This window comes from Meleagris gallopavo, chromosome 2 (genome assembly GCF_905368555.1).
Source record: "Meleagris gallopavo chromosome 2, MGAL_WU_HG_1.1, whole genome shotgun sequence".
In the NCBI taxonomy this organism is placed as follows: Eukaryota; Metazoa; Chordata; class Aves; order Galliformes; family Phasianidae; genus Meleagris; species Meleagris gallopavo.
In genome coordinates, this window is record NC_139405.1 from 10,145,681 (window position 1) to 10,173,111 (window position 27,431).

A 27,431-nucleotide genomic window follows, 5' to 3' on the forward strand; every position below is an offset into this window, starting at 1 on the left:
AAAGCTCAGCTGTGCACGAAGTATGTTCCTCAATAAAATGAACAGTATTTATTTAAAACACACATGTGAACATGCTCAATTACTAATTCCACTATAAAGTAGTTCAGGCATTAAGTTTACAGTTAACTGCTTTATACCAGTAGAAGATATAGTCTATTTTCTCTCGATATTTTTGAATATGTATTATCTAAAATGCTTCAGTCTATACCTAATTATATCTATAAGCAGGTAAATAAATCCTATTAAAGCCAAAGAAGCTACTGATGTGATTAAAGGTGATACATTTAAATTCTTCTTGGAATTCAGATCCAAAATCTTAACTCCATCTGCAATCTGCAATGCATTTAGGTAGCTTTAGACGCTTACTTAAATCAATAGGATTGGATGTTTGCTTGAAGTTAGCAACGAATTTAATGCTGTGCTAAAAAGGAAAGTACTCGTACAACAGATTAGATGTGGTTGAAATTTTGCAATGATTATCGAGGAATGTTTTTGAGAAACTGAAATATGCCCATTTTTCCATTAACTTTAAGCAAACTTTTAGACAAAAGAAAATATAGTTAGTTCAATTTTTTTCATCTCAGTACCTTATATTCCATCATCTTCTTTCAATGAGGAAAAAGTCATGGAAAAGGAAGGGAATTCTTTTTCCAGTCTGGGGGTGACAGAGTAGGGGAATATTAAGTTCCAAGTTCCTGATATTAGAAAAAAATAGGCATTTTCAAATTAAGTAGTTCTGCATAGCAATGCATCATTGATTTTGTGTTTTTCTAACTGGGCAAGTTGAATACAAGACTTAGAGAAGGTTTTCATGTAAGAGTTCTGAGGTCTTTTGCTGACATGAATGTCTTTATATCGCTTCCAACTTTTTTTTCATGGCTATCAGATGAACTGGTACTCCAGATTGAAGTGCGAGAGGGAAGAAACAAAGCAAAAACAAAACAAAAAAAGCCAAGCCAGCATTTGTATTAAGAAACATTTTTATTAACAAAACAGTAAATTCCACTTGCTTAGCATTTCCGATAATGAATAAATTGGCCTTGCAACAAATAAAAAAATCGTAAATATCTATCACAGAAAGCACTATAAGGTTAGGGGCATTGGGCCTCTCTTCGATGTCTTAGGGTTGAAAGTTTCACACATTATTTAGTGTTTTGTTAAAAAAGGCAACACAATACAGTCATAGAAATGAAGCCATCTCAGACAAACAAATTAGATTATTATAGAGTAGGGATCCAATTTTATGTTAGGTAGTTGTTTTATGTCTATTTGCTTGTTGTTGCTGCTGTTTTTAAACACAAAGGAATATTAAATCCATTTGCTGGCACTTCTGATATATCCATATTTGTTTTTTGTTAAATTACAAAATTAAAGAGGAAAAAGGAGAACCTTCAGAAACAGTATTAAAATTGTGTTTGTTTCTTATGGTAGTAACAGAAATTTTTTTCCTTGATGTATGGATTTATTTAAAGATTAATCTACCAAACTGCCTGGAAGTTGACCTAACCATGCTATTTCATGAATGCAATCAATACCAAGCAGAAAAGACCATTCCATCTCACCCAAACCATATTCTGCCGTATCCCATCTCCTACCACTGGTTTATTCTTTTTTTTTCCAAATTTCTTCAGGCAATGAAATCTTTCAATACTGACCATGCTTTCAACTTCTCTCCTGCCTCCAGCTCAAGTCTCTTGCTCCCAGCAATGACCCTCAGTATAACTTACCCTGCCTTTCCCTGAGTACAGCTGTCTTGCAAAGGTGGGAGGAATTAAATGCCGTAGGTGAACAACCATCTATGAAATGAGTTTTGAATAAATTTCGTGAAGCTGTTCTCATTTCTCTGAAAAGAAAAAAAAAAAAATCATTTCATAAATAGAACATAACACACCTTGTTGTGGTTGGCAACCTTCAAAAGAGGCATTTTTGTGTCAGCTACATGTATTTTTAAAGTGCTCTGACTCCCAGACAGATAGCTGTACCAGTTTTGTGCCTGCTGTTTAAAGATGATTTTATATTCCTTCTTCCTGCCTGTAAAGTGTGAACATCTATATTCCGTCTCAGGAGGCCTTCCAATGATTTGGTTGATTTCCATCAAACTACCCTCTTTCTGTCTAATGTATTCCCTTTGAACTTCCATGTAAATAAAATGTTACGCTATGATTTATTGCTGTGAACCTAACAAAACAATACTGTAAAAAAAAAAAAATCAAAACAACCCTTTAACATGTAAATTATAGCATTAGATTTAATACATTTAACTAAAATGCATTAATGCTTTATATATGCGAGAAAAGCTATTATTTTAAAACATGATGAACTTATATTTATCTGGTTATGATGCCTTGCAATACTGCACAATCAACTTAGCTAAATAATATTTTTTATGTGTCAAAATGCCCACCATTGAAAAACACTATCGTGCACCTCGACATTATTTCTTTCGGAGAAAGGGGTAAATTCTGCAGTAGATTCAGCCTGGATAATTAAAATGGGTCTTTGTAGATCTTATACCATTCAATGCTGAAGTAACTGTTGTTCGTAAAACTGAATGCCAGATCAACACTATATGATACTTCCTAAGATTCTCAAGAAACTCATCATTCTCATCATTTTGTAAGAAGTGGTTCCTGTAAGGCAAACCATGCTCTTCAATAGTGAAGCTCTGACTGTAAGCCAAAGACCAGTCTCTAAATATTTAGCTAATTAATGAAAGTATATTTTTGGAAAATTGGCTATTCTGATCAACTTCACTGATGCATAATCGGGAGCGAGAGATGGGGATAGGAGGGAGAAGAAAAATTACAATAGATATATATTTTTGCTTTCTAGTCCACTTCTTTCATACAAACTACGAGAACTTAATTGCAACAGAATAGAGGCTGTACAGGTAAGAAAAAAATTAGCTGACTCTTATATACATTCATACACGTCCCCCTTAGTATAACCACTACACTGTAAATTAAAATGAAAAAAAGAAAAAGAAAAATCAAAGGAAAAAAAAGTCTGTGACAATTTATAATGGCTGCAAAAAAAATGAAGTATGTCTGTTGCTCCAGATGTCATAAAACTCTCTATACCTAGCAACACTTATAACATTGAGTTTACCAAAAATGGCTGAAGAGCGGATATAGTTTGCATTTTCTATACAACAGGCTATAAAACATCACTTATCACAGTCCAGAAAGCACATATAGATGTGTTTTTATATAAACATATGTAATAACATATTAAGCGTGCATGAAAATTTCCCAATGATTGCATCTATGCCCTCTTGTTTCCTCGTCTTTCTTTCTTTTTTTATTTTTTATTTTTGTGGAAATGTGCCTTATATTCCAGATTTTTTGTTTTGTTTTGTTTTTGAAAATAAGGCCTCCGTACTATTTTCCTCACAACCAGAAAGGGGCTTTTTGAAAGTATTTCTACATAAGTCTTCAGAAAAGCCAGCACTTTGTTTCAAATGCAAGTTTCCAATCACTGCTTCACTGCACCAGACGGCAAACTGTCTATGTTTGCTTGTTGAGTCACCATATATAATGACAGTCTTCTCTGACAATAAGACTAACTCACTTCTCAAGAAAGCACTAGCACTTTGGCTAAATCCAGAATCATAGGTAGCTTCTTTTTCTGTTTTTTTTTTTTCCTGTTTTGTTTTGTTTTAAATTTGTTTTGTTTCATATTGTGCCTTGATGTTGTAGTAATACTCCTTGCTTTATGAATGCGTGGTGCCATCATTGTCTTTCAGAACTGTTCCAGCAACATAAAGACAGGCAGAGTAAATGAAAACACTGTGGATGTTAGGGAATTTATCAGCTCCTGTTTCTGAAAAACAAGAGCATGAAATGCTTGTTTTTAAAAACAGTCTTTCCTTTCTGATTGCATTCCCTGTCTTTTTTGTTTGTTTTTGAATGTGCTTCATAAAAAGTAAAGTAAATAAGTTTGTATTATGTCTCAGATAAAATGAAGACTATTTCTATACAAGCGTTCATTTAGATGTTGAGATCAGACATAGTACTCCTTATCCTTATTTTTCTTGTTTTTGTTGGAACTTTTAGCGCTGTTGGGCTGTTTTTCCTTGATTACAGCCCCATTGGATTGTGCTGAGTTACTGATGTAGTTTCGACTCTCGTCTACGTGGTACGATCCTTCGTCTCGGTTCCTGTACTTGTACATGGCATACAGGAGAATGAGGATACACAGCGCTGCTGCCGCCACGATCCCAACTACCATGCCTGTTGTGCTGCTGGATTCACGAATCACCTCAGATGAGCCAGGATACTCCCTTCCTCCTCCTGCCCTGGTAGGATTTGCTGTAGGTAGATAACGAAATAAGGGAGAGGTTATTATTGAGTTTGCACATTGAAGAGTTAGTCATACCTACATGCTACTACCGTGCATCTTTCTAATTGCACCCACTAGGTCGGGACTGTCTGCCAATGCCCCCTACCCTACCGGTCTTGAAACATTCAGGTTTGCAGCCTATTCTATTCTTACGTCTGTTAGTGGGAATAATGAGGCTTTAAACAAGGAAAAGAGCAACAAGGAAAATGTAACGTTAGCCTTCAGAAGTACAATTTCTCCAAGTGTTGTTATTAAGCAAAGAATAAGGCGTGCCTGAATGTAAGTGCCAGCACACTGATCTGGGAAGAAAGTCTCTCTTCCTCTTCCTTTGCCACTTTTTGTAAAGAACAAAAAGCAACTCTTTTGTAGTTACTGTGAGAACAGTGATAGTGAGAATAAAACATACAAGCAAAAAAAATGGGGGGAAAAATCAAAATTCCCCATAATAATAAATGATTGCAGTAAACAAGCTGGCTACAAATAAAGTATTCTCAGTTATTCTTTAAATTCCTGTCAACAAGCTTCTCAATGCCTCCTTTCCTTCTACTGTTTTTTTTTTTCAAATTAATTAACTTCTCTTTATTTTTGAATGCTCTCAACTCTACCTTTCTCTTTCATCATTCACAGCCTTCCTTGAATGTGGCTGCACTTTAGAGCACTTTTTCACTCAGTTTCTCTCTTTCTTCTTTTCTTCACTGACCAGATGTTCCCAAGGCCAGAAAAAAACCTCTCAAATGACACAGAACGAGGGTTTAGCCTTCTGAAAACCCACATCTCAGGCCAGATTCTTTTCAGTTATGATACGAACAGAACCGACCAACCTGCGAAGTCTTCTTGATAGGAACTGTTGTGCTGTCTGACGTATTTTATCCCCTTGCACAACCATGTGAAATGAAAGCCAATTCCAGAAGGAATTTTTAGGTTAAATGCTCACATCACATGCAATGCATATACATCTCCCACGATATCCTTTCTTTATTTCATTAAGCAGAATAAAGGAGGGCAGGTTCTTTGTATAGAATTTCTTTGAGTGGCAATAAGTGTCATATTTTACGGAAGATATATCTCAGACAACAATGAAGTGGCCTGAGTCTGTACAGCATTTCTCTAATTATACCAGCATTTCTAAAGCCCCAAGAGGCTGTGAACTCTAGCAACGCCAGCCTTGGCTGAGCTCAGGAGCCAGAAAAGAGCAGTGAGTGAACTAAGGCTTCCCACGGAATAGTGCAGAACACTTTCATTAAGCATCTAGCCTGGCTTACAGAAACCACATTTTAAGTCATTATACCTTATACAGTCAGTACAGTATAAGTGTTATTTAAGAGTATGTATAGAAGCTAGGATTACAACATATCCATGCTGTCAGCTTTATCAGGCCTTGCTACAACCAGCACTTTAGAGAAGTATATTTAGAGTAGGGTCTTGTTTAAGGTGTACAAAGGCATACTATGCCCCACGGTTACATTTGCACAGTAGATGTGATGGGAAGATGATGATTTTAAGCATGCTACATTAAAGATAACACCACATCTACACTGGTGAGACAATTACAATGAGTTTGGACAACCAGAATTAAAAGTGGCCACTAGCTGCTTTCCTGCTCTTTCCAATGCTTTCCCATTGACTTCCACAAGTCTGTGAGTTATAAAACAGCAAAAAAAAGCCACAAACCCTGAAAAAAACAAAGCTGCCTCTCTACCTTGCTATTACTCATTAATTATTTATTGGTGATTTGTGTTGCTACTGTTAGAAAGTCACTTCCTGGCAGCTGTCCCACGTAAGTTCAAAGAAGGTGACATTTTATTTGGCTGAAAGAACAGATTTGCTAGAGCAAGATTCAAGAAAAGTTTCATTTGTGTCAAATAGTATTTTAATTTTATAATGTTTTTCCTCTGCAACTTCTTAGTTGTTACAGGTTGGTACAATTGATCTATTCCACGACTGGTTATCGCAGAACCAACTTTGCTTCAAAAAGCACAAGAACTTTTTCTCATTTGAGAGTACATGTCACCCTACTAAGAAATGGGGCCTAGCTCCAAGTTGTGACCATATTAGATCCTGTTTCTTCACTGTGTCTATTATAGCAAATGGAAATTATTTTACATATAAGGTGTAAAGACATATGAGTTGGAGTAGCATGGTCAGGTTGCAGTTGGATTTGATGATCTTCAAGGTCTTTTCCAGCCTATGCAATAGAATAGACTCCTAGTATTTTCATAGTGAATGAAAATGAGACAGTCTTATGTTATTGCATGTGGGTTCAGGAAAACGAGTTACTGAGAAATACTAGAAGAAACGGAGTAAACTCTGTTAATACCTGATGGTATTAACAGATTCTCATTCTCCTGAAAATACACACATTTGCACCAAATGCCATCACTAATGTTAAAATTAAATTAACATCCACTAAATGACAATAGCTCCTCTATAGAAAAATTGTCTTTTAACATTGCATCGTGAAAACATGTAAGGAACAATTTTCATCATTACCTAAACTCTTGCCTTTCACCTGATGGCATCCTTTTATTTTTAAGAATGTTTTCACAATTATCTCATTTATCCCATCTGTCTGAGGACTGTTCAACCCATACAACTATTTTATTTAAACTTAAAACATTTTCAAAGCGTCTGCTGTTACATTTGTTTGGATTTTTTGTAAAAGGAGCAGTTCAGCAAAGGAAATGCCTTCTTGCTATTTCTTCTTCTGCTTATGTTAAAATACACCTTTAACCTAGCAGGACCTTCCAAGGCAAATGAAGTAGAAGGAAATAAGAGGAAAGTTTTAAAAAGCACGTGGGTTTGTCTGTGAGCATTGCGGCTGGAAAGGCTCACGGAGCAAGTGCTGTAAAGCAAGTCACCTATCTTCAGACAGGGAAGAAAAGGCTAACCTAAGCTTCCTCTGTATTTTATGTAAATAAGCAAATCTCCAGCCATTAACACTGCTGGAAAACAGCTGCCTCTTATTTAAGCACGACCTTCGTGTGACTAAGACAGAGATATACAGAGATATACCAGGTGAATTTACCTGGATATCTTCTCACCTGCAAGAGAGGAACTATTGCAAGTATGCACAGCAGATAACATAGTTGGAGAGCAAGTAACAGCAGGTTACAGAAATCTTGCTCTTTGCTTCTCAACACTATGAGAAACACATGATGCAGATTTCAGCCCAGGATCTTTGCAGCTGAACCAGGTCATTGGCTCCTGTTTTTTGAATGATAAGCTAGAATCTTTGGAGGTGGATCAAGATTAAATATAATAAAAAGCCCCCAATATTTAAGTATAGAAGTCATGAAAATATTCTAAAAACAATCTATCTGAAGTTGAAGATACTTAAATGAAGATCAAGAGAAAAAGTTAGGACTGTGACCACATGCAGACCACATCACCACAGTGAGAAGAAATAAAAAGACCCATTGTGATGCAATGATCCCATCTTACAGCAACTGCTCTGAAGCACAAATCTCAACAGCACACGACCAGCACTTTTGGACTGCCTCAAAGGCCCAGCTTAGAACAGACTTTCAAAAGCCTCTTCTACCACTTATGAAGAAAACTTAAATACTGAAATAATAGCAATTGAACACAGTTTAGCATTGTGTAGTAATGGATTAGAAAGTTATTATTCTTGACTGTACTTCTAAAGTGGTTTAAAATTTAAAGGGAAAAAGCTAACTATTTTCAGTGCCCAGTTTTCATTAATACTGTAAAAAGAAAATTGGAATTGCAGGCTCCCATGGTGTTTGTGAATTGAAATTAGCAGACTTAAAAACAAAACAAAAAATCCAGCAAATGGACCCCAAATGTGTTTTCTTTACATTTATGCCTTCTCACAAACTGTGAATAGGAAATTACTCACAAGACAAGAATGTTTAACTACTCTGTTTGCAATGAGGCATGAAGGCAATTATTTACAGGACACATATTAATTTTCACTCTGCATGTTATCATTGTAGACCTGTTTGTGGTTGATTTTCTGCAGCATTGTTGGATTCTAGTGAACTGGTTTATGTGCTCAATGAAATTTCAATGTCTCATTACAAAGACTATGTCGGAAAAACAAACTTCAGTGCTTCCTTTGCTGAACAAGTGGAATAGGTACAACTGCAAAAAAAGGATGAGGACCTGCTATAAACTTGCAAACCCAGCCTGGTCTGAATATAGGGCTATTTCAGCCCCCGTCTTCCTCCTTGGCCTCAATTAGCTCTTGGAAGGTGGCAAAAATGGGCACCCCAGGGGCTGTCCAGCAAAGAACAAGCTGTCATGGGAGGGAAAGAGCAGGAGGTATTTCCACTGAGCTGCATCTCAGTGACCAATTTTTATCAGACTTGGAATAGTCTGTATCCAAAGGCACATGTAATCCATGTGAGAGAGATACCACAAAGCAAACGCATTGCTGAACACAGTGAACATACACGCTGCACTCCTTGGTCATTTTGACATCAGGATTCAAAGAGAATGGGAGCTGAGAAATGCACATAAAACTGATAGAGACGTGGTGGAAAGGTCTGGTGCTTGGGAGTGGAGCAACACATTTCCCACCTTGAATGACGTCAATGTATTTGCTCTAAAAAAATCTGTCAGACACTTGCTGAGTTTAAGAGAACAAGATAATAACTTACTTTCAAAGGTGCTTAAGATAAAATTATTACGCTATCTGCACTACTCTTTGGTGCACAAAGTCAGATTCTTTTCTTCCTATGAATTGAAATCTTGCACGTTTTTAGTAGGAAAAATATAATGCATTAACATGCCTCTAAAGTGACGCTAACTAATTTAGCTACTCATAAAAATTGTTGAGCAGCAAAACAGCATCCACAGATAAAAACAGTGATTCCTATATTAGGAAGCAATACATTTTCTCTTTGCACAGAATACAGTGTTTATTTCCAAGTATAGTAACCTGCCATACTGACGTCAAATAATTTACAAATTCTATCACCATCTTACGACTTCAGGTTTTGTGCGTAGCGGTTTTGTTTTTTTTTTTCCTGTGGTTGAGACATGGGAAAGTGATCTCGACCTTCTTTACATGTCAAAACAAATCTAAAGGGAGATGGGTTAGTTGGTGGTGCAGCAGCAATTGATAAGACATGCAAAGAATGTATTTTTCAAGTTGATATGATCTGCAGAGCTAGGGAGAATATATTTCACACAGTTTAATAAGAAGGTTTTGTGAAAACACTTTTCTGCCAAACTAAATGTAATTTTAGCCTAAGCGGAAAACGTGAACCAATATATCACTTCATGTTTTTAGCAGTCGTCATCCCTGGGCTCTTACTGTCATGTTTTGTTTTGGTTTTAGTTGTATTGCTCCTCTTTCAGTGTTCCTTGCCTCACAGTATGGATGCTTTCTCCTTCTATTCTTAAACTATCAGCCCTAACTCTTCCCACTTCCACATTCATCATTCATCTTTGCTTCTAAGTAACTTATCCTGTTTTAGGGTGTGCTCGGGGGGGGGCTTTGGTAATTCGTAACTTCACTTCAGAAATTTTGACTGGTCAGCATAGTCAATGGATAGTGTAGATTTTAAATCAAAGTACTCAAATAGAAAAAAATATATGTTTTTGTGAATAAGATAACATAAGGAGGACCCAAAAATATTATATTTCTGATAAAATATTCAAGCTTGAGGTAAGTAATTCCAATCATGGGGAGACAGCTGGGAGAGCTAAATGAGGATGTTGGCTGCTTGCGCTCTAGCTCTCTGAAGGGTGGGATGAACACCAATGTTACGGCAAGGAAAGGGCAGGGGCACTAGAAACATTTTTTGGCTACAGCTGTTTTAATGGCTTCATTGTACCAAGAACTTGTAGTGTTCGTGACAGTGACACTTGGAAACCACAGAATTTAGTGAAAGCTTTACTGTTGAGCAAAGGATAAAGGCTTCTTTGCTTGCTGTTTTTTTATTATCATTTCGCTTAAAACAGAAGAAACAAACAAAAAGCAACACAAAAACAAATCAAACCATCTAATCTAGGAACCAGTCTTCTGCAAGGAAACACCAAAATGTCATCATAAGCAGAGAGAAATCTGATGGCTTGTCCTGCAGAGCAAGGAGTGATTCTTGCTCGTGAAATGAGCTGGAGATGCATATACCCTCACTGATCTTTGCAATTGTGGGTGATCCCCTGAATGTTTTCCTTCGCTAAGCAGTTTCTAGCTAACGAGAGAAACGTCTGTGCACACTGCATTTAATTTGCTCTAGTTACTGTCATCAAGTCAGACTGACTAATAATAAACTTGATTATATGCTTGGGAAAAGAAGGGTCCAGGGTTTTGAGACGTTCACACACTATATACAAATAGTGAGCTACAACTGCCAAACAAAGCTGTGGATAAAACTCACAGCTATAGCTACACTTGTTGAGCCTGAATCTTACTATTTCTCAGACCTCAGGTATTACCCAAGGGGTTGGGAAGAGAAAGCTAAATGGACTTCAGGACTGATACAAATAACTTTTTTTTTTCTTTTCCTCATATTCTTTTTCTCAATAATATTAAAACATTAAAAAAAAAAAAAAAAAAAAAAAAAGGACTGCTGTGTTTACCTCTGCTTCTATCATCATCATCTGTAAAGCAGTACTGCTGACCGGTGTCACAAAGAAAAAGTTTGAGGGGTCTAAAAAGCCCTTCTTTTGGAATATAATTCTCATATATTCTCACTGCTTCTATCTTATTTTTTTATTATCCCTTTTCTCTAACTTCTTTGAACGTATCTTCATAACATGTCTTGTATGTAGATCAGAATCTACTGCTCAAGCCAGTTTATACTGAAGCTACCCAAGTCCCAAATCTAGACTACAGCTCTTAACTTTTGGAGAAGTGTAGGTTTTGAAATCTATGGGCCAGGACAGCATGTCAACACAGCAGAACAAGACTTACTTCAGGTCTTTGTGTAGTTAAAATGAGATAGCCTAGGGTTAGACAATTTTGGGTCCATGCATCCTCATTATAGGTTATTTTTTCCTTGAATTTTCCCTGCTTCCATTTATGAGTAATATCCTTAGAGAATAACTACTTCTCCAACTTGGCAGCATTCACTTGCCACTCTGCAGGTTGTCAAATGACGCACTAAAAATGCAGTGTTTCTGCAGAAGTTTAAATTAGGTCTTAGCAAGTAGCTGAAAATTAGCAGCAATGGTCCTACTACTATATATGCACAAGAGATAATGAAAACTCGCTCTGCATTGATTGCTAGAAAACATCAGCAAAAAGTACCAGTTTGCCTTTATCTCTGTTGTCTGGCAGTGGGGTAAGCAGCCCTGTTTGCTGCCAGCAGTCTGTTAACATGGTAATTAGTTGATAAGCTGCAGCTGGCATACACTAACTGCCTTCTAACACCGTATTAATTGAATTTATCAGGTACCTCAAATGGTTAGCTTGAAGCATAATGGTTTGCTCGCACACCTGTAAGTCTCCAGTCCGAATGCAGAATAACTAAGCTGCAAAAGATCACGCAAGTAGGAAGTGCCCAGGGTCACTTAATTCAGACACCTGACTCTAATACCTCTGACTTCTGTCATATATGCAGTGATCCCCCTTCTTAGCAAAATTGTATTTTCTCTGTTTGCTAGGGATGGCTGCCTCAGATTCTCACCTATCTAATCCTTCCTCCAAATAGTAAAGGTAAAGCAAATTTGCTATAGAATTTTAAGTATCTGATTTAAAATTGCACTGTTCAAACTTGGCATAGATGAACAACATCATGTTGGCTATAAGCAAATTTTTTCCCTTCAGAAAATGCTGTTCTTCTACTAACATATCCATTGAAAAGTCATGATAAACAGGGCAGAGAAAAGATCTTTCTCCCCACAAAGAGGCAAACTCAATGTGTTTGTGTTACAAAGTGACATGAAGTTAGCTTCAGCACTGCTAGCGCCAACAATATAGAAAATATATACACTAGGTGTAGGCAATCAAACTGGAATGAAGAGTAGTTCATGGAACACAGTTGCCTTGCATTAATCAAGGTACCAGTTGCATAGAATCTAATTTCTAAGTGTCACAGGCATAGATTGATCTAGTTAACAATACAGGGACAGGTACCCAGAATTGGAGCATTAACACTTTAACTCCCAGTGCACTACATGATGTTATGATGTGGAATACGGAAAACCAAAAATCACAGAATCATGACACTAAGGAACAACAAGTACATACACATTTATGTCAACATTCTAAGAGTAGCCCTGATTCTAAGTGTAAGCTTGATTGAAAAAGACCAATTTTAACAATTACATGCTTAAATTTTGGATTTTTAATCAGATTTCTGTGAAAACTGAAGGAACCTGTTTGAGATTCAAGCAGCTAATTCATTGTTGCACAAGCAAAACCTCTACCTTTCCAAAATTCCTCATTCCTCTCCCTTCTTCCCCCCGCCCCCTCCCCCCCCCACCTCAAAAAAAAAGACAACCATTTCTGGCACTGTGGTTCTACTCCAAATAGGAAAGAGAATTTAGAAGATGAAAAGGAGGTTGCTTTGTAATGGAGTTCAGAAACTTTCAGCTGGAACAATCAACACGTGCCATATGTGGGACAAGATCTGACTCAGTTGTGACATGGTATTTAAAGAATGTAAGATAACAAGCAAGCAAAGATTATTACCACCTAATGAAGTATATAGTTTATCTTCTGAAATATGCATCAAAAATTTTTGAGATTTGCTAGATTTCTCTTTCTTTGGAGTCATTCTGGACTTATCACCCTCTCAGTTAATGCTGAGATAGTCTGTAAGACAAGTTCTATATCTGGGAGAAGCAAAAATTATAGGTCAAGCAACTACTTGTATGCTAACAACAGTGTTTTCTGTGAAATTTCTAGATAAATTGAGGAAGCTCTCAAGAGTTGATGCATATCCATGTGATGAGGCAGAGAAAAAGGAAGAGAAAAAGAATACTAAATGGATTGCAAGGCAATTTTCCCAGCAATGGAACAAACCTATACTTCTCCACTGCTGTGTGTGCTGAACGTGCGTAGGCATCTCCTGCTCTCCACAAGCTTTGCCCACAGAACTGCGATCCTCATCTCTAAAATGCTTGCTGTTCACTTCCTCTGACTCACATTATCTCCTGCAGGGATCATATGCTTGTCTTGACGGCTAACATATCACCACTACACTCGAGTAAAAGAACTATATGTTTGCTTGCTAGACATTTTATTGAAATGCCTGGATTGCTTTTCTGCATTCCATCCCAGCCCAAGTATCCTAGCAGAAAGGATCATATGATTCAGATTTCTATGTAAATACCTTGAGAACTAAGCTACAGTATTTTTACATATTTAAAAGAGTGAAAACTAACACGGGCCACCCCTCCAGGAGCACTAAGCAACATGCCTATTTTTCTGTAATTACTGTTTACGAAACGAGTAAGTTTCATCAAATTACCAGAAACACTACCATCTGGTTTCCTCTGAGTTGTGGAATCACTGAACATATAACAGCAATATCAATACTTATCAATTCATACATTTATCTGAGCTATCTTCTCATGTTATATGTATATGCCCAAAAGTTGAAGTAGAGTCTTAGTTACTTGCATTCAAACAATAATCTCAGTATTTACATTATAAATGGATGACATTCATATACATATTACAGAAAGGAGAATCTTCAACTATCACAAAAAAACGTGAGAAGAATATGAATGCCTCACACACAGGAAACTCCATTCACAGAATCACAGAATCACAGAATTGTAGGGGTTGGAAGGGACCTCTAGAGATCATCGAGACCAACCCCCCTGCCAAAGCAGGTTCCCTACACCAGGTCGCACAGGTAGGCGTCCAGGCGAGACTTGAATATCTCCAGAGAAGGAGACTCCACAACCTCCCTGGGCAGCCTGTTCCAGTGCTCCGTCACCCTCACCGTGAAGAAGTTCTTACGCACATTCGTGCGAAACTTCCTGTGCTGCAGCTTATGTCCGTTTCCCCTCGTCCTGCCTCCATGTACCACTGAAAAGAGACTGGCCTCACCGCTATGGCCGCCACACCTCAGATATTTATAAACCTGGATCAGGTCCCCTCTCAGTCTTCTTTTCTCAAGGCTAAACAGACCCAGTTTACTTAGCCTTTCTTCATAGGGGAGATGCTCCAGGCCCTTCACCATCTTTGTGGCCCTCCGCTGGACTCTTTCCAAGAGATCCCTGTCTTTTTGTACTGGGGAGCCTAGAACTGGACACAGTACTCCAGATGAGGCCTTACCAGGGCAGAGTAGAGGGGGAGGATCACCTCCCTCGACCTGCTGGACACGCTCTTCTTAATGCACCCCAGAATGCCATTGGCCTTTTTGGCCACGAGGGCACACTGCTGGCTCATGGCCAACCTGTCGTCCACCAGGACGCCCAGGTCCCTCTCTGCAGAGCTCCTCTCCAGCAGCTCATCCCCCAGCCTGTATTGGTGCATGCAATTATTCCTCCCTAGGTGTAAGACCCTACACTTGCTTTTGTTGAACCTCATCTGGTTTCTTACTGCCCAGCTCTCCAGCCTGTCCAGGTCTCGCTGAATGGCAGCACAGCCTTCAGGCGTGTCAGCCAATCCTCCCAACTTCATATCATCAGCAAACTTGCTGAGGGTGGCCACTATACCCTCATCAAGGTCATTGATGAAGATGTTGAACAAGACCGGACCCAGCACAGACCCCTGGGGGACACCACTGGTTACAGGTCTCCAGCCAGACTCTGCACCACCAACGACGACCCTCTGCGCTCTGCCAGTCAGCCAGTTCTCAACCCACCTCACTGTCCACTCGTCTATCCCACACTTCCTCAGCTTTGTTATAAGGATGTCGTGGGAGACAGTATCAAACGCCTTTCTAAAATCAAGGTAGATTACATCTACCGCTCTTCCCCCATCCACCCAGCATGTGACAGCATCATAGAAGGCCACCAAGTTGGTCGAGCACCAATTCATAATTTTTGCACCAATGGAAAAGTTCTCGTACAAGTTAGGACAGAACTTTGGATGATTTATAGTGACTTGATGTTGGTATTTTTTACCAGTCTTAGAGCACAGTGAGCCACTGATATTAAACTGATAGAAAACCACTATGTCCAGGAAAAAAAAATCATCCCTCAGTTCCCATCCATATTTTGAATTCTGATATGTTCATATTACTGTGAATGCAATTAATAGACCTTAGAATGCATTAACCTGTGCTGCCATTTCTAGGCATTGTACTATACCCTCTGTGTTACATATGTTCAGCAAGAAGTAAAAATCTGAATTGTCCACGTTTAAAAGGCATGTTTAGCTTGCAGCAGCTGAATTCTGTCTTAAAGTTTGCTTTAAAAATAAACTTTAAAATAATTTTCTTTGTTCATAAATCCCATGCACTACTTGAGGTCACACAAAGAAAGCACGTATGAGAGCATGGGCATGCAGATCATCCCTAAAATTATAGATAATGCATTTGAGGAGTTAGAATTTTCTAATTATCGAAAAAACTATTTATTAGAGTGAAAGAAAACCCCTTCTTTCAGCACGTTGTTTTTAGTTACTTCTAACACAAGAAATGTATGAAAACACTCAGAACTGGCTAGAAAGCTACAATTCTAAATGTCCCTGTGTTTCAGTAATGTGGCTAGCAAAGGGTAGAGATTAGTGTTGATGCAACTGATTCATAGCCATTTTTTACCTTTTACTTAGTGAAAAAAAATCTTTTGGATCAAATTCAATTGAGAATTGCATATTTGTAATTCATGATGACAGACACAAAGATATCAGTCTATTGACTAAAAAAAAGTTCATTTCACAGTAAAATAAATTCAAAAAGTGTAACGTTTGCTTTCTGACAATTAAGAGGGTCTCCTAGTTAAGAAAAATTAAGTAACCTTAATAACTATTTCAACCTCAATTACAAGAAGGTTAATCTATACTTGAAACATCTCACTTCCTTTACATGTTCTAAGTGCCATTATTTTCTTTTTTTTTTTTTGTAAATAAGATGTAATTTTCACTCTGCAGTAGCTCATGTAGACACACCTATACGTATTTCAGCTAAGCATTTAAAAACAACTCAGTGAGCTTTCTAAAACTGGAATCACATGTACAATGACATGGTTATGAAATGAGACAAATATTCCCCTTATGTCTCAAGCACAGTGACCACAGTTGCCCTTTTGAACTAACTGTAATTTTTGTTTTCTTTCAGCTCCTTGCATGATGCATTCCTATCAGTTTATTAAATAAGGCATTTACACTTGTATGTAAATTATAGGAATAATTTCACCTCACACTGCAATTTTTTTTTTCTTCCTGCTAATTGAATCAGGAATACAGCGAATAATCTGCAACAGGAAAAGAAGGGCAAAACTTTTATTAATACACAGAAATCCTTCACTGTCTGTATTTCATAGCTTTGCTCATTAGAAAAAATAGGTATAAGTTCAAGTTTAATCCATCTCAAAGTGTTTGAGAATGTATGGTTCCTAGCCATTATTTCTATCTGCCTAATACTGTTATAACACAGAAGGGAACATATATATGGAGGAAGCAGTCTGCACATGCAAAGTCCTATACCATTCTGCTTACAGGACAAAGCCATCCCCAGAGCAGTGAATGAATGCTACTGCATACTTTATAAAAGACATCTTAAGCAGTGGCTTTATCCACTTTCTCCTGGCTGCACTGATGCATTGCATATTTCTGAACACTGCCAGTGGTTTTCTGTGATACAATAAGTAAGCCAAGGTGTCGGAAAATCAATACATGCACAAAGATCAGTCTGTAAGCATCTATCCTATTACCGGTCCTTAAGTAATAATGTGGGAAATAATCCAATCCCATTTCTTTTGCAGGATCAAGAATCAAGGCTAAGACAGGTAACAAATGCACCAGTTTGCATGCAGCACTCTGCCCTGGCTATTGCCCTCTTTCCCTAGAGACTGAGTACAGGACAGAGTCTGACACTCATCAAACACTGCCCTGGGAAGTGGAATCCAAGAGCTTCTAGCCAGGCAAACGTTGATTATAAGATGCTTAATTAATTTCTCTCGTTGCAACACAATGGAAGCTTTCTGGTGGTAGAAAACTGATGCGTAGCTTGGTTTGTTACCAAAACACCACTTTTTCACTATGTCCAAGTTTTTCACTTTGCTAATGCTTTCTAGGCCAGCGAATGCCATACATACTGGCGGAGTTCCTCCTCTATGTATCCCATTTCTGATGGGGCCATCCAGAGAGATATTTCAAGCTAAATTCTAATTTAAAACCTGGTTGCCTCCTGAGTTTGAGAGGATTTAACTATAATTTGCAGCAAAAGTTCTGTTTTGTCATATGCTAAAAACTGTAAGGCTTTTTCCACCATCAAGATTTCCTGCCATTAAACTCCATGACTTCACTTCATTTGACCCAGTTTGGGCCTCTGCTTTTTGGAACCTTTCCATATCCACAAAAGAGGCTAGATAAATTCTAACAAATAAAATACTACTCAGCATAACTGGGACAAATAAGCAGTGCAACACACGCCCACCGCAACTCTACAGAAATCAGAACTCCACACAAAGCTCAGGAAGGGCTGGAACAGCACTGCAGGCATGCAAAATGGCCATCTGCCCACCCACAGTTTTATAGCTTTTTAGCTAAAATTAGTAAGTCATCCCAGCTCATTTCTTTTTTGGACAAGTTTCCACTAATATTAATCATAACTTGCCTACAAAATGAAAAAGCTTTACTGTTTCCTCAGTCAAAAGAAGCAGAGGAAACAGTTACTAAGGTTACTATTCGTGTTGCTATTAGTATTTAGAGTAGAAAAGCAATACATGTTGCTTTACCACACAAAACATAACGCAAGCAAAATAGGTTGACTAACTTTTGCATGCTAATAAATTCGTTATGACTTCATCCAATTACGGCACATTTAGTAGTCACAATGAAATCTGCAATTATGATGTTTGTGACTTTATGTTCCAGACAAATTGATGGGATTGCTGCTTAGCACCTCCTAGTCTGGTCTACATTTTTATGTCCTATATAAACTTTGTTGCAAATTGCTTCTTTCCCTTAATTCTTTTGAAGACAGGTGCACTGCAAGCAAAGTTTGTGGTGGCAGACCAAGACTTGATACCAACTACAAACTGCAAGACCTCCAACAAAGGAAGTTCTATTTTAAACGTAAGTGTAGCTAATCGGTAACATCTAGCTAATGACTAGTATCTATGATATATAGATTTACAATATTCAAATGATTTACTGAGTAGTCTTCCACTTTGAGCTGAGAATTTCAGCTAGGAATAGGTTTAGTATGGGCAGTCCTCATGAAAACGTGCGCTTATGGCTCTGTCAATAAAATCAAATGGGCTCTGGTCATCCTTTCAATGTATTCTTTCTAGAAAAATATTGATGTGAGATTAATGAGCATGCTGTATCCATTGCTGAAATATCAGGAAACAAGAGAAGAAATCTAACTGAATTTCAAGCTACAGCCTCTCAAGTGAAAATACAATAGTAAAATTTTCCTATTAATCATATAGATTCTGTAACTATCTTCCTTTAGAAGTATCTACTAGGAAACATGAGCTTCACCAGCTTCAGTGAGGAGGTGAAGGTATGGCTATGGAGAAACAACTGAGTTTTGTGAAAGAAATTAAGGGAAAAAAGCTGAACTGATCCATGTGAAGAATTTAAATTGAGGGTCATAAAATTTGGAATTTCTTATCCCAAAAGTCAAGAAAAAAAATATTCTGTCATTGTCAACAATACTATGTTTTTCTCATTTAAGTTTAAGCCTACTAGTAGGAGTGCACGTTGACTGCAGTATAATTCAGATGGAGTATTATTCAGATGGACTGCAGTATTATTCAGTGCTTTATTGCTACAGGACTACTTCTGGAGAAATCTTATTTGTAAGACTAAGTTGTTGGTTAAGACTAAATTTTCAGGGAGACTGATATGCAAGAAGTTATGACTTCACCAACCCTTTCGGTTGATGTTGTTTCATATACGAGAAAAGGACAAGGCCATTGAAAGAGACAAATTAATAGCTTTTAAGAGTAGAGAGTGGGAGGACAAGTGACATTTTGATGTGTAGAATGACAGATAAAATGATCCAGACAATTGAGTTTATGGAGAACATAATTCTTGTGCCAATCCATGCTTTTTTTTAAAAAAAAAAGCAATAGCAGTCGGGATCCAAGAAATAAACAGTAAAACCATTCTCAAATAAACAAAAATGAGAAGTGTAGCTGAGTGATGAATGGTGAGATAGAACAGGAAAACAGTGGAAGCAGGGACACGTAGCCCAGAGAAAATGCTGTCCAGACTTGCAGAGATAGAATCAGGAAAACCAAGACACAGATGGAACTAAACTTAGTGAGGGATGTGAAAAATAACAAGGGATTCAAGAGGCTTATTGGGAGCCAGGTAAAGGAGACTGTACCCCTTCCTGACAAATGAGAAGGAAGAACTGGCTTCAAGAAGACTGAAGTTCTACTCGGTGAGCTCTTTGCCTCAGCCTTCATTGGCAGTTGGGCTTTTCACATCTCTCGTGTCCTTGAACCTCTCGTAAGGACTAGAGGGAAGCAAAATCCCTCCCACTTTAAGAGCAGAGCAAGTCCAAGACTGTGTCATGAGACTGAATGTGTACACATCTATGGACCAGATAACATGCATCTCAGAGTCTTGTGATGTGGCTGCCAAGCCACTCTCCATCACATTTGAAAGGCCGTGGCTGTCAGGTGAAGTCCCTGGAGATTGGAAAAAGGGAAGCATTTCTCCCATTTTCAAAAAAGGGAGAAAGGAAGACCTGGGGAACTACAGGCCGGCTAGCTTCAGGTCTGTGCTTGGGAAGATCGTGGAGCAGATTCTCCTGAAACCAATATTAAGGCACATATGAGTCAAAAAGGTTATCTGAGACAGCCAGTATTGCTTCACCAAGAGCAGATTGTGCCTCACCGCTCTGGTGGCCTTTTACCAAGGAGTGATAGCACTAGTAGACAAAGAAAGGGCAACTGATGTCTACCTGGACTTGTGCAAGGTCTTTGGCATGGACACCACATCCTTATCTCTAAATTGGAGAGAAAGGGATTTGAAGGCAGGACTATTTGGTGGATAAAGACAATAGTAGGAATGAATGCAGCCTCATCAAGTTTGCTGATGACACCAAGCTGAACAATGCAGTTGATACAAAAGAAGGAAGGGATGCCATCCAGAAGGACTTGAACAGGCTTGAAAAGTGGGTCTGTGTAAACCAAATAAGGCTGAACAAAGCCAAGTGCAAGGTGTTACACTTGACCTGGGGCAATTCCAGGTATGTATACAGAATGGGAGAAGAAGCCATTGAGAACAAATCTTTAGAGAATTTGTAGATGTCTTTAGTTTGGAAAAATACCATAAAGCTATTGCAAATTTGAAACTGATGTATTCTATTATATTCAGGTTTTTACCATCTATTACAGTAATTGAAAAGGAACACTGCTTTCACTGGTGACATAATAAAATATTTGAAATACTGTACTTTCATTGGGGAAAATATTTAAGGCATTAGCAATTGCAACATCTTTTTTTCAATTGAACTTGTCCCTTCTTTATCACAATAACAATTACAGGGGCCCCAGAATGCCTCTGTGAGCCTAGCCTTTGGTAAGCTATAAGCCTGCACAGATCACAACTACCAAAAATAGATTCTAGGCTATTGCCTTTGAATACTACATGGCAAACTGTCCCTCCCAGCTGGCACACATATAATAGGTATAAAGGCCCTGATTTAACTTATCCACGCTAGGTAAGAAAGGACTGTCCCTCTAAATTTCTGGGAGATGGAAGCATGCAAATATGAAATAAAAGAAAGTAGTAAAAAAGTTGACTAACCTAACCCACCTGAGCTCGGCTCACAGGGATCAATGTCCTCATCATCGCTGGGACATTCAGCCGAGGCCACCAGGATGTCATCTGTGGTCTGCAAAGAAAATAAAAGTCAAATAGGTATATTTTAATTGGCTTATTACGTTCTAAGGTTCTCATTGGTAGTGCTTGAATTTATGCAAGGTCCAGAGCATTCCAGATTTAATAATGGTACAGTGACACTTTCCAACTCTCTATTAGTGGGACATGGCTTTTCAATTTGCACTTGTCAGTTTTTAAAGGAACTGTGTTAGATATTCAGTGCAAGCCCTTAAACATTATAATATTTTCATGCAATAACAGAGAGTACAAGGAAAAAATGTGTATACTCGGGCTACCCATCTCTCCTCTTTACCTCAAACGTCTCTGCTATGATATTGAAAACACAAAGAGCATTAAAAAACAAGTCAAAGTATTGAGCTGCCTGCAGCTGTTAAAACTGAAATTGTATTGATTGCACTTGCTGATATAGAGCCAAAAAAAAAAAACAAAAAACACACAAACCCAAAAGAAGGAAACAAAACTATTACTGAGTTAAAGCCACTATTCAATGAGAAGAAAGGCACGAAAGAAAACAACAATAAATGTATACAGTGTTAGAAAGCACCAGTTAAAACATCCTTTTGTCTTTATTAAGTGAAGGATTGCTCAAGTTCTGTGCTGAGCTCAGAGAAATTTGAGGAACATCTGTCCAGAATTAGCTTGGACAGTTTGTAGTATTTAAAAAAGAAAAAAGTAAATAAAAATCAAGACAAAGGAGTCAGATGATAGAACCTGGAGCAAAACATAGAAAGCAAACTGGAGACTTCTATCTACCTTACTGTGAAAGAACAAGAAAATATTAAATGAAGCACAGAGGCAATCAATCTGAACCTAATAAAATGATGCACCTTCTGTTCAAGCCACCTCTGAGAATAGGCATTTAGAAATATAATAAGAACATCCACAGTCATTAGGGGAAATAATGGCAGAGAAATATAAATGTCATGCTCATGGTCATTTCTCAAGCAATTACTAATGAGGTTAGGAAGAAGCTTTTCCTATGGGTAAAATGTTTCTTTTCTGCCCATTTCAAACTTCCCTTCACCTCACTGAAGTAAATACACGAGGAGAATAAGAAAACGTGACACTGAAACATACAACTAAGGATAAAGTTGGCAAAAAAACACTCTTGCGTTCCTGTATGATATGTATGGCAATTACACGATCATTTTGGTCAATGTGAAATATCATTTTTGGATGTTTGTTTGCATCGGAGAAGGCCTCTCAATACCTCAAAGTTTAACCTCATCAGTTTATGTGTGAATATGTAAATACAATACTCCTGTATGTTATGGACAAAGCTTAACCAATGTTATTTATCATACTCTTCTAGCTAAAGTTCTAAAGCAAAGCACATTACAATAATAGGCTTTTCTTTGTCACGCTTCAAGAATATTAATGAATGTACGCCTTCCACACTTCTCTGAGGTAGGAAAGTGATACAGGAATACATTTATTCATATGTGAAGTAGAACAAAGAAAAGCCTGTTATAATAACATAAAGATAGAAGACTGAGACATAATAGAACGGAATAACTTGCTGAAGGCATTCAAAATGGCTATAGACAACAGCTATGTTATGTCACAGTTCAGTGCCATAATCATAAGGACCACCTTTCCTTATAGTTGGAAAGGTTTATGTAAATCTGCAAGGCTGCCAAAGTAAGTTGGCAGATTTGGAATGAGAGTTATATATACATTAAAAAAGTTTTCTAGTTGACCATTCTTCCTGCTATATAGCTATAGCAAAAGTCAGCTGCAAACATCATACTGAATTTCTAATGTCCATTTCCTTCCCCCAAAAGACAACCATTTAAACCTGAAAATCAATATCTGTTTAAAAACCAATCTCTGCCTGCATTTTTCCTAAAGTACAGAATAAAAATAAACAGCCAGGTAACCAACTAATAAAGCCTGAACATAAAAGGTTAACTCTGTACTTCAAAAAGCACTTACAGTAATAAGAAAGTATGAAAAAAGAGCCACGCATCTCCCAAACAGTTTCAATTTTGTCAGCAAAACCACAGTGCCATATATTTTTCCTTCTGTCCATAATGCTGATGTTATACTTGTATGACCTGCAGCTGGAATACTGAGCACTCCCAGTTGAGCACTGGAGAATTGTGTATGAATACCATTAAGCAGAAAGCATCACATGCATACATAACAGTGATAGCAACACATTATTTTCTCTAAGAACTAGTCTAAATGGATTTTTGTTTAAGGGTGCTTTGGTACACAGAGGGTATGTGTTAAGCTGATAGAGATTAAATGTTCAGGTCGAGTTACGGAAGGACCACATTGTCTCTCATTACTCTTTCTGTAGCACAATATGGTCAGAGTTTAACCTAACTATAGCCTCTTTGTCCAGTTTCGACTGTAATCAAAATTACAAGAAAATAACTATTGAAACATCAAACACTTAAAGTGCCTTAACGTATGAAAGATACTTTGCTCAGTTACACATAAAGGGAGGTCAAGCCTACTTTTTGTAAAATGATAATAATTCTAGTGATATCTCAGAAAAGAATGCACACATTTCTTCAAGAACAAAGGGATGTTCTTGTTTGATAAAAGTGCATGCACACTAAGGATAAAGAAATGAATAACTATTAAAATAAATGTGAAGATACCATGCCAAGATTTGTATCTCTGAGCATTAAATGAAATAATCTTTGTTTCAAAGTTAATACAAGATATAAAACAGATTTTGTTACAGTAATAGCAAACAATAAAACAAGTACCAGTATTTGAATGAGAAGAGGTAAAGTATGAAAATTGTTTTCTTCGTAAGATACGTGCCAGGAATAATTCCAGGTTAGGTGTCAATTAACAGATGTGTCACAACCTCCCCCTATTCTCTGCTTTCCCCCGTACACCTCTTTCCCATTACTCATATTTTTCAGCATAAAGGCAAACAAGCTGTGAAAGGAAGTGAAATGGTAGTGACCAAGCTTCATATAAAAGTCATTAGACCACTTGACACAATTTAAAATGCGATTAAGAATTAACTAAAACACTAGAGAACATAAGCAACACATAAATTAAAAAACCGGGCCAGTTTTAGATCGCTCTGTGCAGAAGAGCTCTGACTGACAGGAACCCACCTGAACAGAGAGAAGGATTTAGATCTAAAGGTCTCAGGCAGCCAAGGGACATAGATATATAACGCAAGAGCACACTGTTTTACTTAATGCACATTGTCTTTTTCATATACTTTTTAATTTGGATGGGAAGATTTACAATCAATCGGTTTTCCTGAATGAACTGCAATTGTTGCTAGCACTATGGCTAATTTCCAGGACACTGCTTTTGAGAATACTCATTAATGAAGGATTTAAAAGTCAGCGGAAAATCCCTTATTTACAGTGAGTGCCTAATAGGATAAGATCCAACTGGTATTGTTGTAATACAAGATTGGATTAGAATGTCTCATGGGCAAGTTGTTCAAATTCATTTAAGAACTGATAATCTAGTTGTAAGGGATTGAAAAAAAAATATTCAAACTAGCCGATGCACAAATGGAAGGCGAAGTAGGACTTCTTTTCATTTCACCTCCCGTCTTTGTGTATTTGTGGTTATGGTTGTATAATCTGAAGTGTAGCCCACTCTAATAGGTGGCTTCTTAAATAGCTGGACATCTGTTCCCATTTCAGAAAAAAGGATGGTATGGAAAGTTTACAATCGATATGCCAATATAAAAAAAATGCATAAAAAATCATACTTTGTAAGGTGAAAAGTCACTACACAAAGTGATTTCTGGCAATTACTCATGGCTGTGGCCACTGCAGGAGTAAGTCTTACATCAGCAGGTCTGTTTGCAGAAAGTAGGTCTTCAAGATTTGTCTCTTAGCCAAGGGAGTTTAAAATATGACCAATCTGCTGCCTTGTCTAGGAAGGAAATGGTGACTATTTCAAGAAAGCTCTTGGCCAGATCAAAAAGTGATGCTCTATTTACGGCTTAAATACAGTGACAGGCTGTAGCTGTAAGTAAATATCAAGTTGTCTCAAAGATTACAATCACAGGTTCAATACCAGTACCAGAAATCATGACTGTGTAATTCTTATTGTGCTCTTGGAATGCTGTCATCCCTCCCTCCCCCCACCCCCAAAAATAAAATAAAATAAAATAAAAAATTGCTAGTGAATAAACAACACAGGAAGCCATTTTCTGAATGATTCAGTTTTTGCATGACTGAGTGTAAATACATACCATCTTATTTAGTTTTCATTTATGAGACTTGCTGAACCTGCCAGTACCAGAGAAATGTGATCTAAAAATTAAATCACCAATCTGAATTGTGCATTCATTAACAGTACAATGGAACCTGCATATTTTCTCCTAGTGTTTCACCAGCTTTCTTTTAAAGCACAGCACCCTACAGCTACTCTGAATATAGTTTATTTCATTCCTATTCAGTAATATACTTCATCCCGTGAGAACTGCAACTAAATTCAAATTACACAACAGTTAAAAACTGATAGACCAAAATTATTATATGAATTATAAACAGCATAACCACTTGTGACTACTGCTTAAATTATTTTGGATTAAAACTTCAGCTCTGTAATCAAAACTATTCTTATTTATTCGTATAGCTGTAGCACAGCTCCCTCAGCTGCACCCCATAGGACTTGTGCTGCAGACCCTTCTCTGGACACGCTCCAGGGCCTTGATGTCCTTCTTGTAGTGAGGGATGCAAAACTCACTACACTTGATGATCACTTCCCTTCCCTGCTGGTTGCACTACTGCTGACACAACCCGCTGGCCTTCTTGCCCAACTGGGCACACTGCTGGCTCATGCTCAGCCAGCTGTCAGCTAACACCTCCAGGTCCCTTTCCTTTTTGCAGCTTTTCTGATGCTCTTCCCCAGTCCTGTAGCGATGCATGGGGTTGTTTTGATGTAAGTGCAGGACCCATCCCTCGGCCTTGCTGAAGCTCATACCATTGGACTCAGCCCATTGATTCAGCCTATCCAGATCAAGTAGAGGAGAAGAGTCTGACAAGGACGCTACTGGTAAGGGTTAGCAGTTCAGCAGGTTAGCAATGGTTATTCTCTAGGAGATCTTCCAAAAGGGCAGGATGGTCAGGAAGAAAGGAGGTAGCCAAAGAGATGCTGAGAACAGATGGTGCCTCAAGAGCACTGCCTGAAAATGTTGCAGGGCTTCGTGGAAGAAACTGGCTGTACTTACAGCAATGACCGGAGGTGACAGCAGCCTGAGAAGGATGGTAGAGCACCCACAGCCCCACAGGGAAGGGATAGCATGGTGTAAGTGAGAAATTAATGGTGAGGCCAAGGGAGAAAAGAGGAACTAGGCATACAAAGGAATGGGTATATGGTAGTTGATGTTGCCCGACCAATTATGGGAAGTTTATCAGTTAAATTAATTAACCACTGTTGACAATTGACTACATTAACACACACATTCAGATGCAGGATTAGGAAATTAGACATTAAATTTTTCTACTCTCCTCTTTCCCAGTTCTTGGGTCTTTCTAAATTACTTATTTTCCTCCTGAAATTTTATTCAAATAGTTACTGTTCAGTGAGGATCAGCTATCACTGACATTTAAATGCAGAGGTCTGCTTCAGCTTAGCAAAAGGATATGTAACTTGATATAATATGAAGAAAGGAAGAAACAAGGTATGCACTTCTACTTTCCTAATTATGTGTGGCAAACTTTTCTTCTAAAATACTGTTCATGTTTACATGAGGGAGCTGAGAGCAACCAATGTACTGATGCATTGGACATATTAATTTCTGATGCACTAAGTGACTTTCCTACAAATCATTCTCATATATATTCCTCTCTTTCTCTCCTATATTTTTCTTTTAAAGGGAGGAATAACATAACATAAACCAAAACAATACGCACCAAAGTGCCCAGGAATGCTTGCAGAAACCAGCAAAATATGAAAAGTCACAAAAGAGTTCACATGGAAAAAAATCAAATTTCATTTTTGGGACCAGATTAATGACACAATTTTCTAGCCAAGACTGTGTAATTTAAACTTAATTTTCAGTGTATGAAGCAGATTTCTATGATTGGTTGTGGAGACAGTTGTAGAAAAAAATTGAAATACATCACATTAATCAATTCTACTCTTCAGCTATCTTATCCCTACTGTTAATAACCTCCCATTGGACGAAATAGTGTGCTGGTAAGAAAAATAAGCTATTGTGATATAGCAACAATATCAGCTC

General features: G+C 37.8%; 1 protein-coding gene across 13 annotated transcripts in view; it reads right to left on the minus strand.

Moving 5' to 3' along the window:
* Nucleotides 1-962: 962 nt before the first annotated feature.
* NRXN1 (neurexin 1) overlaps nucleotides 963-27,431 on the minus strand; it is a 645,099-nt gene continuing 618,630 nt past the window's right edge. For 10 of the 13 annotated variants that reach the window (XM_085218894.1, XM_085218885.1, XM_085218888.1 and 7 more), the window contains 2 exons: nucleotides 21,149-21,236; nucleotides 963-4,310 (listed from right to left, as the gene is read on the minus strand). In XM_085218894.1, the coding sequence (XP_085075020.1) occupies nucleotides 4,003-4,310; nucleotides 21,149-21,236 (396 nt within the window). In that variant the 3' untranslated portion in view covers nucleotides 963-4,002. The remainder of the gene's footprint in view (nucleotides 4,311-21,148; nucleotides 21,237-27,431) is intronic. The other 3 variants (XM_085218886.1, XM_085218898.1, XM_085218897.1) reach the window with 1 other exon arrangement.